This window comes from Bactrocera dorsalis, chromosome 5, assembly GCF_023373825.1.
Source record: "Bactrocera dorsalis isolate Fly_Bdor chromosome 5, ASM2337382v1, whole genome shotgun sequence".
Classification (NCBI taxonomy): domain Eukaryota; kingdom Metazoa; phylum Arthropoda; class Insecta; order Diptera; family Tephritidae; genus Bactrocera; species Bactrocera dorsalis.
This window is the reverse complement of record NC_064307.1, coordinates 62396212-62410004: the sequence shown is the minus strand read 5'-3', so window position 1 is coordinate 62410004 and position 13793 is coordinate 62396212. Positions and strand designations below refer to the sequence as shown.

The following is a 13793-nucleotide window of genomic DNA, read 5'->3' as shown; positions in this document are numbered from 1 at the left end:
GCAAAAACCAATATATACATATTTTTATTAGTCAGCGGAACGTTCTGAAAGTTTTTTTTTATGCTATGTTGCCACATTTCAATGGTGCAGTTAAGGCAACTTGTACGAGGATACTCTAAAATTAATTTTGAATATTATCTCACAAGCATGATTTAGGAAATAGTTTCTACTATTCGAGTTTGTTTCAAAACCAAAGCAATAACTCATTATTACAAAAACAATTTATGACTCTCAACTTTCCTTTCAAATGAAAAGAAAACTAGAGAGCGAGCAATAAGTTTGATTGAAAAGAAAACATACAAATTAAAACCAAACCCTAGTCGCAATATTACGATTACACTTGCTCGGTACTAACATCCGTACATCGTAGCGTCAGCTAATGCTTAGTCAAAGCTTCGAAGAGTTTTATGGCCGCGAAAGAGAAAGGTGTTGTTGACATTTAATGGCTGTTGCAACTGATTTAAGATTTGTTGGTGGTGGCAAATGATTTCCGTCAGCAATAAAATCGTAGACACCTACTTTTACAAAGAGTGGTTGTAAATCTAGAGTTAAGTTAATCTTTATGGCATAGAAAATAACAAAAAAACCAAATGACAAGAGTAAAGAAAATTAAACGACAATTAAGGTGCAACAAAATTAGAATGGTTTGCGGAAGACGAGTATAAAGTGTATCGGCGAAGTGTTATTGGCGGTGAAGGTTGGAGGAACAATAAAAGAAGAAAGGAGTAGTTAAGAGAAAATTTCGGATAGAATAAGACATGATTTGTTTGGTTCTTTCATAGATTAGACAGTTTTTTATAAAATTTTAACAACATTACGGTATACTTGTACATAAGTTAGAACTGATCAGAGTTCCGATAAGGGTCCAGCTTACTGTGAAGTACTTACTCAGAGACGGTAGTCTGACTTCTATTATATTCGAAAAATTCTAATTTTGTTGTACAGAGTTATTAAGCACTAGTTTAAACTGTCTTTTCAATCTATCTATATTCTATTTCTATTCCATATTAAACTGTCTTTTCTATTTATATTTATTTCATCTCTATTGGTTCTTTTTTTTTTAAAGCTCTATAAATGATTTCGATTATTTTACTCACCCTTCAATGAACTATTACTATTCATACACATCGGACACTGGTCGTTACGAAACATACATGAATAGCAACGCTCATGACCACAGGTATCGATCAATTTCCGGCGTTTGCCCTTGTCGAAAGAGATGCGACAACTGGGGCATATCGTACCGCTGCTGTCGTGCTCCAATAAGCGACGTATCGATTGGAGGTCTGCAAGTATATAAAGAAAGCAGTTGATTAAAATATGTTTTCATATAAACGATCTTAAATTATATTGATTTATAATAGTAACAGTTGCTACAGCTTTTTAAAGTTATAATGAGGAGACGAAGATGAGTATGAAAGAAGTGAAGAGATGAAAAAAGTAGCTGAACTAAGCGGAACACATTAAACATTTACACGTATGGCTTGAAATGGAGGACAAAGTGGATGCGATACTGCCCAGAATTAGGCCCCCTAGCGGGCAGGGGGTAGAATTTGCCCGCGGTAAGGTATACCTGGCGTAAAAATCGACTAAGATCCAATATGAACTATGTTCCAATCTGATTATTGGTTTTGGCCCTTTGCGGGTATAATTGAAAGTTCATTTCCGTGTGGAGTCTCACTGCGGTAGTGCAGCAGGACAGCAGTGGAGAGTGTTGCCAGGAACAATTCACTTCTACTGGGTTCTAAGTCACAAAGGCATCGACAGCAATGAGATAGTGGACGAGATTGCCAACAAAGAGTGGTGATAATGACCGACTGACATTAGTAAACCCATGCATTGTCCTTACGACGATGAAAAGAAAGGTTAAAACTGGAAATAAGGATCAATCGGTATGTAAAAATGTAAAAGTAAAAAAAAAAAAATTCCTGCTCATTCTTGATAGAAGAGACTGTAGTAACATGATTGGAATACTCATTGGTCACAATCTGGTGGCGCCACATGCCCATAGAATGGGGTTCAGCAAATGTTACGAGCAAGGTACCAGGAAAACAATAGAGCTTTTCTTATGGACTTGGCCCGTATTAGTAAGGCAACGCTTCAAATTTTCGGTAATTCCATGGTATGAGACACTGGAAGAGAGGTATCGATAGGCAGACAGCAGAAATTGACCGCAAGCGCTGGTGTGCTGATGGATGACTACTTCTCATGAACTCCTGCAAATCTTAAGCGTAAAGCACCTGGGAAACAATGGTAATTTTTTGTGGATTTTTCCCGCATTAGCAAGGCAACGCTTCAAATATTCGACAATCCCATGGTATCAAACACTGAAAGAGGTATCGATGTTCAGGCCGTAGAATCTGAAATCCTGAACGATGACTACTTCTCATGAACTACATAACGGCACTCTGTTTGTCAACGCTAAGAACCAAAACTAGTCTCTGCGTGGCTCACGAGCCCAACTGACTAACCTAACATAATCCTAAATGTTTTCGAATCTACTCGGGCACGAAAAAAATAATATATTATTTTAGCCTAAGATTCCTTTCATAAGAAAAGCTTTTTTTGTACCTTCGAGATCTTGCGAGACCGCATAGAAAGGGAGATATTGAATAAGCTTAGTTTTTGGTCCTATTTAACAAAATTTTTCTTCACTCTTATTAATATTTACACCACTGTGCCACTTCCTTAGCCAACTGTGTGACTTTTTACGAGCGGAAATGGACTTATGCAAATACCGGGCACTACTTTTTTCCGCCGAAAAGTCACGCATTTAAATGCAAATTCAAACTTCCTAAGAAGTTGAAAAAGTCACAAATATCCACAAATGCTCAGGCGATGGAGCAAAATGTAAAAAAAGGCTTACGCCGCGTAGGTCTGGCAATAATATAAGAGCTAACTGATTTGAAAAAAAATAAACTCTAAATAAAATATAAATATTGGCAAATATGTGCATTTTAAGTGGGTTGCCTAATACCGCGCTGCACTCAAAGACTGCGCAAGAAATGCAATTCAGCATACAAAAGCAAAAAAAAAAAAATTACAAAAACCATATAAAAATTTAAACACCGGCAACTTTTGCAGCCAGACTTTTTGACTTCGCGCAATTTTTTGTGCAATTTTGCTGGTTTAATTTAATTTTTATTGTTGTTGTTATGCATTTTGCTGTTTTATGTTTATTTTCATTTATTTTGTGATTTTTTTTTTGTGCACATAGACAACCGGTTGGCGAAGCGCATGTTCTGCGGCCCACACAATTCTTCAAGGAATACAAAAAGGCACCATAAAATATTTATACAAGCGATATAAGTATGTATGAGTGCATTTATGTATGTATTATATATGAAACCAACTATCACAGGAGTCTTAGCAAAGCAGTCACTTATATTTATACGACTATACCCACAACCTGGTAACCCCAAGCCGTTTTTTTCTTAGCTTTTGCAAATTTGAATGCGCGTAGCGCAGGAAATATAATTTGGAAATGCATTTAAGAAATATATATATGTATAGACATATATACACATACATATATATACGCTTACAAAACGCATTGCATTATTGGTCTTAAATATATTTCTTCTTTATTTTTTGAATTTTTCTCGAGTGGCTTTGCATGAATGAAACCCACACTCGCACGATTTTCAGCAAACGCAGCGCCGCGCAGCAACAAAGTTCATTCAGAAAACTCCAAAAGTCGCTGTGTGGCAGCGCATGCGTGCCATATGCCATGCGCAGCGTCGCAACCGGACGCGTACCAAAGCGCAACACAACCACCAAACAACCCACTCGAAAATATTTTTTTTGCAAAAAAGCAATTTTTCATTTTATTTTTTATTTTTTCGCTTGTTGTAATTTTTGCGGTATTTTTTCGCGCTTTAAAATATCAGCGCGTGTGCGCAACGTTTGCATCCGCTGGTTTGTACACCGTCGCAGACACGCCACCACAGTGCAGAACATTGCCAAGTCGATTTGCTGATTGTAATGTTTTTTAAAAGCCTTCAAAGCCTTCCAGGCAATTGCTGTTTCATTGTATTTCATGTGCCTTTATTGTTATTGTTGTTGTTGGTGGCACAAGTGCAATTGCGTGGGTAGATAAAAGCTTGGCAAATAGCAGGCAGCTGTGTCTGAGGCTTTGTCTGTGACTGCGTCTGCGTCTGCGAGTGTCGCTTATGGTCTGTAAATGTCATTTATGCGGGTTTTATTGCGAATGCGCTGAATTATGCTGGAAGGTTAAGGTTTCCCACCCACTGCTGGTGCTGGGTATTTATGCAAATGGCGGTGTTATGCAACGTTTAGGGCGCGATTTTGGCTTTTTGCAAGAATTGCGCATAAAAACTTCAACATCTGTCAGTTTTGATTCGAAATTTTATTTGACAATAAAATTTAGAGAGGGAGGTGTTGAGCTTTTGTTGAGGCTTTTTTCGAGTAGTCAAAATTTATGAAAATTTAAAGATGAGGATGTTCAGTCTTCATAATAAAATTTTTTTTGAAGTATAAAGATGGGAGTGTTGAGCTTTCATAAAAGCTTTTTTGTAGTAATCGATTTTTTTCTTAAATTTAGTAATGAGGTTGTTGAGCCTTTGTATAGCATTTTTTGTAACATTAGAAATTTTTCGAAATTTAGAGAGGGAGGTGTTGAGCTTTTGTTGAAGCTTTTTTTCGAGTAGTCAAAATTTATGAAAACTTAGAGATGAGGATGTTGAGTCTTCATAATAAAATTTTTTTCGAAATATAAAGATGGGAGTGTTGAGCTTTCATAAAAGCTTTTTTGTAGTAATCGATTTTTTTCTTAAATTTAGTAATGAGAATGTTGAGCCTTTGCATAATATTTTTTGTAGCATTAGAAATTTTTCGAAATTTAGAGAGGGAGGTGTTGAGCTTTTTTCTAACGCTAGAAATTTTTCCAATTTAGATGAAAGTGCTAAGGTTTTGTTAAAATTTGTTATCCTAGTGCTCCACAGTTTTTGAAACTTTTTGTACTGCAGGCTTAATAAATTTTCCTAGCTAGCTTCAGTTTAATTAATGTGCTCCAATTTCATTTTAAGGAGAAAGCTTAAACCTCAAAAATGAAGCAAAAACTGTTCAAAAGCACCATATTTTTCAACTGTTCATCACACCTGTAGTAAGCAATAAATTTCGTAGTATGTAAGTAAGTTCTTTAAATAACAAAAAGTTAAAGCTTAATTGAACGGGAAAGCTCAAGTGAAAGCTCGCATTTGATGCCGAAATAAAAAATTAAAAAAGAATGTGTGCAAGAAAGTTCTCTAAATAAAAAAGTTATTGCTTAATTGCACGTGAAAGCTCAAGTGAAAGCTCCCATTTTTTGACGTAGAAACGAAAAAGTAAAAAAGGAGGTATATTAATTCAGAGTATGCCAGTCAATAACTGGCACAATAAGAAAGTTCTTTAAATAACAAAAAGTTAAAGCTTAATTGAAGGTATAAGCTCAAGCGAAAGCTCACGTTTTTTTATTTAGAACAGAAAAAGTAAAAAAGGAGAATATGCCAGTCAATAACTGAAACCAAATAGCCAAAAAATAAGCTCTGCATTTGAAAATATAGCGAGCTTTTGAGTTTTACAATTTATTGATGGCAATTGTTGATCATAGCACATTTAATTACGAAATTTTCTTAACAAACACAGTGAGGGAGATGGCAATTTTGATCCTATTAAAATATTTGATATACGAAGCTTCATTGAATCAGTCGATTAGCTAAGCGAAGCAGAAGTTTGTAGAGACAAGTTAAAGAATGAATTAAGGATCGGTTTAAACCAATTTTTACAAATTCAATGAATACTAAAAAAGTAAAATATGTAAGAGCATCTGTTCGTTGTTGTATTGGACTCTTATTTCGAAAGCTTTACAGAGATTTAAAAGCTCGGCTCAGATTATTACAAATATTTGTTCTCAAAATATTTACACTTCTAATTAAATAATTATTTGAACTGCCACAACAATCTATATTCATCAAAAGTTACTGGGTACCTTACTCAATTGGTTCCATTTTTATGTAGACCAAAGTAAGTTTTATTCATCGCCTTTCAACAAAATGAGGTAACATGCCAGACAACATGAAAGTTCTGATACAATACTAACTGAGCTTTAGTATAATAGCTTCATCTAATACTTAATGGACTTTTTCACTGTTTTTTATTATAAAAAATTATATAAAATTGAAGTAAATCTAAAATATTATAATCTTTATTGTGAAAGCTTAGCAAAATATTTTAGTGAATAATTCAGTTGATAAATACCATTTGGAAATCAGTTCGTGATGGCAAAAATGGAGTTATTAATGTTTTAGGCTGTACGGATGGACATTTTATAGTGAAAGCTTGATATAGAAGCTTTTGTGAGAAAGCAAAAAGTTTTAGTGAAAATGAAAGCTCCAATCGATAAGTTCGATTTTAAAAATAGTTTTTGGAAGAAAATTAGAAGTATTGATGTTTTAAGCTCTTCGATAGAGATGGATATTTTATAGTGAAAAAGTTGTAGTGATAATGAAAGTTCCATTTGGAAATCAGTTTTTGTTGGAAAAATGGTGATGTCTTAGGCGCTTCGTTAGAGATGCACATTTTAGATTGAAATCTTGATATAGAAGCTTTTGTGAGAACCCAAAAAGTTTTAGTGAAATTGAAAGCATCAGTTTATTAGTTCGATTTTGAAAACAGTTTTTGATAGAAAATTAGAAGAAATGATGTTTTCGGCTATTCAATAGGGCTCAAGCGAATAGTGCTATGCTTAGAAAATACAAGAGGGGCTTGAATCCATAAATCTTTATTTTTTTTTGTTAGAAATGTATCACAAGGTAGCTTTGGTCTACCAATTTTATTTTGGTGATACCAGATTATGAGATTATTCTAATGTAAACCAAAGTAAATCCCGCTTTGAGAAGTAAGTTTCTTAGCTTTTTGATACTTAGATCTGAGTGTAAAGGGCGCTTATTTGCATTCGCGAACCACCGAGTGATAACAACTTCCTAGGCACAAATAAACAGATCTTTGCCATCCTCACAACCTCCAATATCTTCTAAACTCGCTTAATGCCATTCAAAAATACTTTCTCACATAGAACAATGAAAAATTCAAATTCGAATGATTTACTTGAAATGCGGAAGCGAATTTTGTGCGAACGGTCAGCCGAACGGCGCTTGGCTACACCAAGATGCGTGCCACACTGCGGTCACAGCGTTGGCGTCTGCGTAGAATATGTAAAAACCGCAACGGACGAGCGCAGTTGATGAGATTTCTTTGTGCGAAGAATAATAATTCGATATACATATGTATGAACTTTGTTCTTACACAACACATACGCGTATGTTGCGCGCTGAAACGTCGGCAGCCAAGCGCTCAAATCTCCCGCCTGCATGCCAATGGGCAGTCTAAAGCCTGTTGACCGCTGAGAAAAATAATATGCAGAATGCAAAATAGAAATTTCTCAATTTCCCGCAAACGACTACTTTCACTGTGTTTGTTGCTGTTGTAGCATGCAGCTCAACTGCTCAATTCAATTATGACAAAATGCCAGGCATGCAACAAAAGCCACATTGTGTTGGCGTACAAGCGTGTTGCAATGAGTTCTTAAGCCGCTTTGCGTAATTTTCAGCTAAATTTGCGCAGAACAAATGCTGGAAAACAACAACAATAACAAATATGTGTGTGTGTTGCATGTCCTGCGCTTTAATGATTTCTGTTTGCGAAAAACCGCAACGAAAATTAACAACGACAAACGTCAACCGCTATGCCGACGGCGTACGCCCACACGCCGCTTCGTGCGGCAGCGCCAAAACGTGTCAGGCGACCGCTGCCACACACACGCGCGCGCGCACGATATTGCTGTGCTGCGGTTGCATGCAACGTGGGTCGTTGGACGACGCGTAGGCTAAGTGCGCGCCGCCAATGCACGCTCATGCAAACGAAGGCGTAGAAGAAAGAATAGCAAAAGCAACAAACACAGCGAGTGCGCGCCGCGCTACTTGTACAACAACAGCAGACAAACGAAGCGGAAAATTCAATTCAATCAAAAACAAAGGCGCATAGCAATGTAAAGGCAAACAAACAAAACAAACAACATGCGCGTGTGAGGGGCGGCCAGCGCAAAAATGAAATTGTTGCACGTAGTAAATAAATCTGCGAATCAAATTGGTGACGCGCTTGAGTGGCTGAATTAGATTTGCAATTGCGGCAGTGGCATAAAAATGCATGTTGCATGCATAATTGTAACACCATGGGTAGACAGCGCGGCAGACTGCAGCGGTGTTGCGTCTGCGTTCGAGCAATTGGGCGGACAGGACTGACGCGCGCGGGCCGTTCGTCTAGAGCGACCGACCAGCAGGCGTATAGCGGTTGTTGCTGCCCGAGTTATGAACACACACAGTAGTCTAGGCGCATAATTTCGCACTACAATTGACAACCGCGTACAAGCGTTTAAGCATCACAGCACATGGTGGCACAGTGGGTGGTGCATGGCTGGTGGGAACTTGAAATTTCTAGTGTACCAGTTGTTTACTCGAGGGTGGTGCGCACTTTAGTTATGGGTCATTTTAAGGATTTTAGCTGCAAACTCTTTTATAGATGGATTTCCAAGAGTAGCCACTTTTTGCGAATGCCCCTGAAGATTAAGTAGTTGAGAGGAGACCCTAACCGTGTACTTCAGATCGGCAATGGTTCGGTTTTGATGACAAACTGTCGAAACTAATCCAGACCAACCTATGATAGTGGTCTAGCTGGGCTTCTTTTTGAATGAACTCAGCTTAAGAAGAAGAGCTTTCTGTAGTGCTGGAATTTATATGAGTGGCTTATTCAGCGCAGAAATATTAGTACACAGGGAAATTATGGCAGCATATAACGTCCATACTGGCAAGCGATTTGCTGCACCATTTTGTTCTGTTTGCAGGAGATTCACTTCTACATTAAGTTTTGGAGGCAAGGATGATATAAGGATGGAAGGATGGCGAGGAAAGTTCTCTGAGCGACATTCACTTGAGAGTAGCCAGAAACGATTCTTTTTCATATGGCTCAAGCAGCTCACGACTTCTGGTCTTAAATCAAGTATCCTCTAGGTAACCAAAATACATCCAGTTGAACCCGAACTAAAGTGAGAAGGCGAACCATTCCGCTCCAGACTTGTGCGCTCGGCTTGGGACCCGCCACGTAAAAATACTACCCCCTCCCATGAAAAGCAAACAACAACCTCGGATGAGCGACCCCTCTTTCGATGACGACCACGGTTAACGCATTAAGGATTACGATTTAAGGGCTTGCACCTGGAATGTACGGTCCCTGGGAAAGTGCCGCTGCCTAGCTGGTTTATGTCCTCGTTGGAGTAAAGGCTGACATCCCCGCCGCCCAAGAAATGCGATGGACGGGACAAGGACGGAACTCGTTTCCGTCTAGATCCTTGTGGTATTTACTACAAGTCTCATGTAAAGGAGCTCAAATTCTGTGTGGGATTCGTGGTGGCAGAGAGACTCCGTCACCAAATACTGGTATTCATCCCGGTAGATGAACGTCTAACCACAATACTCATGTAAGCGAAATTCTTTATCATATCGCTGCTTTACGCCTACGCCCCGACGGAAGAAATGGGCGATGTGACTAAAGATGTCTTCTATGAGAGCTTTGAGCGCACTTACGGGAACTGCCTCCGCCACAATGTCAGTCAGAATCGTGCTTGGCAACTTCAACACAAGGGTGATCAAAGAAGGTATCTTTGGAACAACGGTCGATAAATTCAGTCCCCATAATGAAATATCCTCAGATGAGTTGAGACTGATCGACTTCGCCGTTATAAGCGAACCGTGGGACGGCATTTCAAACACCTTACGTATAGCTGCAAACGAAACCATTGTTTTTTTTTTGCGATTGCGATTTTTCGCCACAAATAAGCTGCTCTCTGAACACTGTATCCACTGTACCACAGCAACGACAGTTGCTTTGGGATTTTTTCGCATTGATTTATTAGGTGTTTTGGAAGAATTGAGGACACATGCGTACGCGTATGTGTCACTTGTGTATTATTAGTGTGCTGTAGTTTATTGTTACGAGTGTGTTACGTGCAACTTTCCGCTTATTTTATCTAGTTTGCGTGTTTTCCTTTGCTCTATTGCTTGCCACACATTTTTAACTTCATTATGTAAGTAAGTCATTTCCGCAATTTTTCAATCGACTTAATGCCACAATGATCACGATGCGCTTCGGCATTAGAATGTGAGAAATTTTTTTAAAATATGCCGCGCATATTCGCATTGTGTGCCGGCGATGCAGGCGAGTTGCCAGGCGGCGATTGTAGTCAGCGGAAAAAACAAGTGTTGGAAACGTTAATTAGCTGTTGCGGGTAAAACATGAATATTACAACAACAAAAAGTAATAAACTCAGTCATAACTCAAATTGCATGCGAATGTTTCTTAGAAAAAACATGCTTATTTGCTACACTAGGTTCCCAAGACGCCCACGCTCTAAGTGCTGTTGAGGAAAAGTCGGTTCACAAGTACGTCTATTTGCTGTAGACACCATTTTGAATGCAAATTAGTTGTTAATTTCAGTTTGGAGTATATCATTGAAGCATCAATAAAGCTTTGGAATGAATGGCAGGTCAACACTGATCGAGAAATAGTCAGAATAAGTTCATATTATTTCTAAGCTTCGAAATACCGAATACCTTTACATTTTGGAAAAATAGTTCCATACTATACCCAAGCCACCAAGTACTGCTTGCCTATAAATTTCGAGAAAATACCGAATGCCCATAAATGTCTATCTTTCTGGTTTATTTACGTGATACATATACAGAATTCCTTTAAATTTCAGAAAAAATAGGTACTATTCCGAAGGTCCCAAATAGGCCTGTACTATTCCCAAACCCTTAAAAACCTATACATTTCTATCTTTATGGTTTACTTATGTGATATATGTATGTATATACGGAATTCCTCCGAATTTCGAAAAAATAGATCCATGCTATTCTCAAACCCCTAAAAACCGAATACCTATACATTTCTTTCCTTCCTTTTTACATATGTTCTAGCATAATGTAATTTGGTGTCCAAAAGAGACAATATGGGTCCGTATTTATTTGCATTTCCTTGATCAAGTGCTTCCCATGGGTTAAAAAATAAAATACAAAAAATCTTTGCCCCATAAAATCCCAAATTTATTAAAATTTCTCGACAGAAAATAGTTTAGGTTTTTTATTCTTTATACTGCCATTAATGACGCATCTACTGCATTTGTGTCTGAAATATTCAATTTTTGGTTAAAAAAGTACTACTAGCAAGATGGGGTTTAAGGAAGCCCTGAACAGACATATTTTCTTAAGAAGTAAACATTAGTAAAAAATATATAGCAAATTATTAAAGTTAGAACGTGTTAACGTAACGAGATCAGCTATTTAACTGACGTCAGAACTCCAAATATTTTATTGACATTTGCCTGACAGTTACAATTTTTTGACAGCACAGGGAATTATTCAGTCGAAGTTACCGCAATTTTGTTCTTAAAATGAAAAAAGTAAAACGTAGATTGGTTTCTGAAAATCATAAGCTTTGTGACTGAAAAATTAATGTAGACTACTACTATTAAGCCGTTTCCACGACAGTCGGGTCTACGTAATCGGAACAGACCCGCTTTTTTTTATTGATTAAGGATTGTCAACCCGGCAGCAATCCTCCCAATTTACTTTAGAGCTGTTGTCTATCGCCGCAACAACTACAATTCGCTTAGTCATTTCTTTAACCATTTTTAGCTTAAGTAATGTTAAGATAAAAGATGGATACAGATAAACGGATAATTGAACAGCTGACAACTTTGTGTAGTGTGATGACAAAAAGCTTCCAAGTACTGCTCGAAAAGACTCTCAAAAATCAATAAAGCGCTATGAGCCTTCCACAAATACAATATGTCGAGGCAACTTTTATCAATTCCGGCTATTTCAGCAAGTTCGATGAAGGCATGACTGCCCAAATGTTTGGACTTTAGTTTTGGGAAAGCTAGACAATGAAGGATATATTTCCTGCATGTTTCCACCTCAACTTCCTCCATTCAATTTTTAAAATATGCGTCAATCAGTAAACTTTTTTATGACGGCAGCAAGATGAACCTTACTGAAAGCAAGTAGCTCAGTGAATCTACTGTGTTCCGTACCATCCCTGAAGGATCCCTGATGCTATGGACAGGCATTCAGACGAGATTGATAATAAAGTTGCTTTATGCTATCGAAAGTGAGGTCAGACACTATTTAGCTAACTTTGAGCGTATAGTGAGTGAGCTTGAAGTTCGTACTGCCGCTGTGCTGTTGAACTGAATGCGCACTTCCCCGAAGGAAGCTACACTTTAGAGTTATACAGCTATAGATACCTTAATGGCAGCTAGCCTTTCTTGATCCGGCTCTACAGTGATCCAGTAAGCTAAAACTATACTTGAGGAACAGCTGCTTACAGAATGTTCCTTTGAATTTCAATTCCATTGGAGAAAAGTCCACTGCGTCATTTCTCTAGCGGCTTTGCCCTATTATTATATCCATCTTATTCTCGTATCCCTCTTCGGTATGTAAAGTGAGAAAAAGCTATCGGCAGTAGACTTTGCGACGTCTGAATGATTAATGTTTTTCTTTAACTTAGAAACCGTGTAATTCATTTGAACTTGCTACTTGTATGTAGGGAATTGCAATAATTGCACTTAAGTTGTTATAATTTGCATTATCTTCAATTTGATTAATTTCCCCACTTTTTCTTCTTTAACTTTTCTTTCTTTTTTAATTTTTTTTTTTCATTTTCTTCATTAAATTTTCTTTGCATTTACATTTGAATATCTACTAATAATTTCATGCAACACTGCACCAGATAACAGTGCATAATTTAGAAACACTCGTAGTCATAAGGAAAATTATAGCAACTGGCAATAAAGGCACTCACTAAGCTAGTCAGACAGCCAATTTTCCGTAGGCGATTGACCTGAGAGCTGCTTGTTCTACACATTACTGCTGCTCTTTAGTGGAATTTCGCGCGGCTGACGATAAATTTGCATACAAAAGACATCAACGAAGACATGTGTGGCTGGTCTGGAGATGGGTCAGCAAGAAAAATATGTTGTATGTATGTTGGTACAAAGGGATGGAGTTATTTTTTGGAAAAAGGACTGGTTATAAATATGTATATGAGGAAGAAGAGTCTTAACAATACAAAAATATATTATTTTTTATTTATAAAAAATTTTGTCGGACAGCAATTGCTGTAGTTGAAACCCCCTATCGTAGCCATATATACGTCTTACGCAAAAATTCCATAAAAAGATTACTATCCTCAATTTTATATCTTAAAGTCGCCTCGCACTATTTTTTGCCATCTTGTAATCACCCCTAACACGCAATACTCAAGCAACACATCTTGCAAAAGTTACAAACAGCAGACAGGTTAACGGACAGCCGTAAAGCATGTAAGCAAGGAGCAAAAGTCCTTGAACCGAAACTAGCGCAATAAATAAAGTTTACAGAAGCCGGCGACAAGCTGCACATATGAATTTATTGGGAAGCAACATTCGCTTGTAATTAAATTTGCATTGGCATACTTTTTGTTAAAGCGATAGCAACACTGCGCGCCGACGCATACTGACAATGACATCTGTCAATGGTGACAGTTGCACGACATGCAAGTGAGTTGTCGGCGTTTTTTAAATTTTCTTTTTAAATTTTGCATTGTATGCAAAAACCGTAACAATTTGCGTGCGAAAAATAAAAGTTTTAAGCAAATTGTGTATAAATATTTATTTGCGCAAATGCAGGCGATGCGTGGAG

At 37.6% G+C, this 13793-nt stretch overlaps 1 protein-coding gene across 4 annotated transcripts in view; it reads right to left on the bottom strand.

Annotated features, from left to right (window-relative positions):
- The window catches only part of LOC105224038 (protein TANC2), a 149241-nt gene that overhangs the window by 54864 nt on the left and 80584 nt on the right, over positions 1-13793 (bottom strand). For all 4 annotated transcript variants that reach the window (XM_049459006.1, XM_049459007.1, XM_029549335.2 and 1 more), the window contains exon 2: positions 1098-1286. In XM_049459006.1, the coding sequence (XP_049314963.1) occupies positions 1098-1286 (189 nt within the window). The remainder of the gene's footprint in view (positions 1-1097; positions 1287-13793) is intronic.